Source organism: Trichechus manatus, unplaced genomic scaffold (genome assembly GCF_000243295.1).
Source record: "Trichechus manatus latirostris isolate Lorelei unplaced genomic scaffold, TriManLat1.0 scaffold00068, whole genome shotgun sequence".
Classification (NCBI taxonomy): domain Eukaryota; kingdom Metazoa; phylum Chordata; class Mammalia; order Sirenia; family Trichechidae; genus Trichechus; species Trichechus manatus.
This window is the reverse complement of record NW_004444004.1, coordinates 16,588-17,804: the sequence shown is the minus strand read 5'-3', so window position 1 is coordinate 17,804 and position 1,217 is coordinate 16,588. Positions and strand designations below refer to the sequence as shown.

The 1,217-nt window shown below is 33.7% G+C and overlaps 1 protein-coding gene across 1 annotated transcript in view; it reads right to left on the bottom strand.

The window, feature by feature from the left end:
* The window catches only part of RADX (RPA1 related single stranded DNA binding protein, X-linked), a gene marked incomplete at its 5' end in the record, with an annotated part of 18,684 nt that overhangs the window by 1,476 nt on the left and 15,991 nt on the right, over positions 1–1,217 (bottom strand). Inside the window, 1 exon segment of the mRNA XM_004391391.2 lies at positions 138–193. Within this exon segment, the coding sequence (XP_004391448.2) occupies positions 138–193 (56 nt within the window).

Sequence of the window (1,217 nt, the reverse complement as noted above, 5' to 3'; positions counted from 1 at the left end):
GTCATTAGTCATTAGGGAAATGCAATTAAAAACTACAATAAGATACTACTTCACACCTACTAGGATGGCTATAATTAAAAAAAGAAAGGAAAATAACCAGTTTTTGTGAGGATATGGAGAAATTGGAAACCTCTTACATTGCTGGTGGGGGTATAAGATGGTGTACTCACTGAGGAAAACAGTTTGGTAGTTCCTCAAAAAGTTAATAGTAGAATTACCATATTATCTAGAAATTCCACTCCTAGGTATATACTCGAAAGAATTGAAAAAAGGTATTTGAACAAAAACTTTTATACAAATGTTCATAGCAGCACATTCACAATAGCTAAAAAGTGGAAACAACACAAATGTCCATCAACTGATGAGTGGATAAACAAATTGTGGTGTATGCGTACAATGGAATTTTATTCAGCCATAAAAATGAATGATACACATGCTACAACACGGATGAACTTCTGAAACACTATATGCTAAGTGAAAGAAGCCAGTCACAAAAGGTCACATATTGTATTATGTATTCCCTTTATATGAAATGTCCAGAAAAGGCAAATCTATAGAGACAGAAAGCAGATTGGTGGTTTCCAGGGTCTGGGGAGTGATTGCTTAATGGGTATCAGGTTTCCTTTTGGGGTGATAAAAATGTATTGGAATAGACAGAGGTGATGGTTGCACAACATTGTGAATGTGCTAAATGCCACTGAATTATACACCTTAAATGGTTAGTTTTATTTTACGTGAATTTTATCTCAATAAATAAAAATTGCTGAGGTACTCTCTTATTTCCAGGCACAACGAATACAGCTTTTCATTAAAAGAGGAAAAATTTTTGCCAGCAATTTTTTCCCTTAAACAGATTTAAACAAGTGGAAGTTGAGTCAAATCTTCAGTACCTCTCAAAGTAATAATGGAGCAAGACTGGAATGTATGCCAAACAGTATTAGACAAATTATTTTATAGGCACTTGAAGGACCATATGGAAAATCAAATCTTTTAGGGGGAGTTTGTTGTTGTTGTTATTTCCTCCCATTTTAGAAGGCTGTTTCCAATGATCACTTTTGTTGGAGGCTTTCTATCTTGTTACTTACAATAAGACCTATTCAGTAATTTGAATAATGATGATGATTAATGGCAAGCATATATTAAGTATTTACTGTATGCAAAGCACGGCTGTAAGGGTTTTACATGTATTAGGCCATTTAATCATAATGATTGTCTTA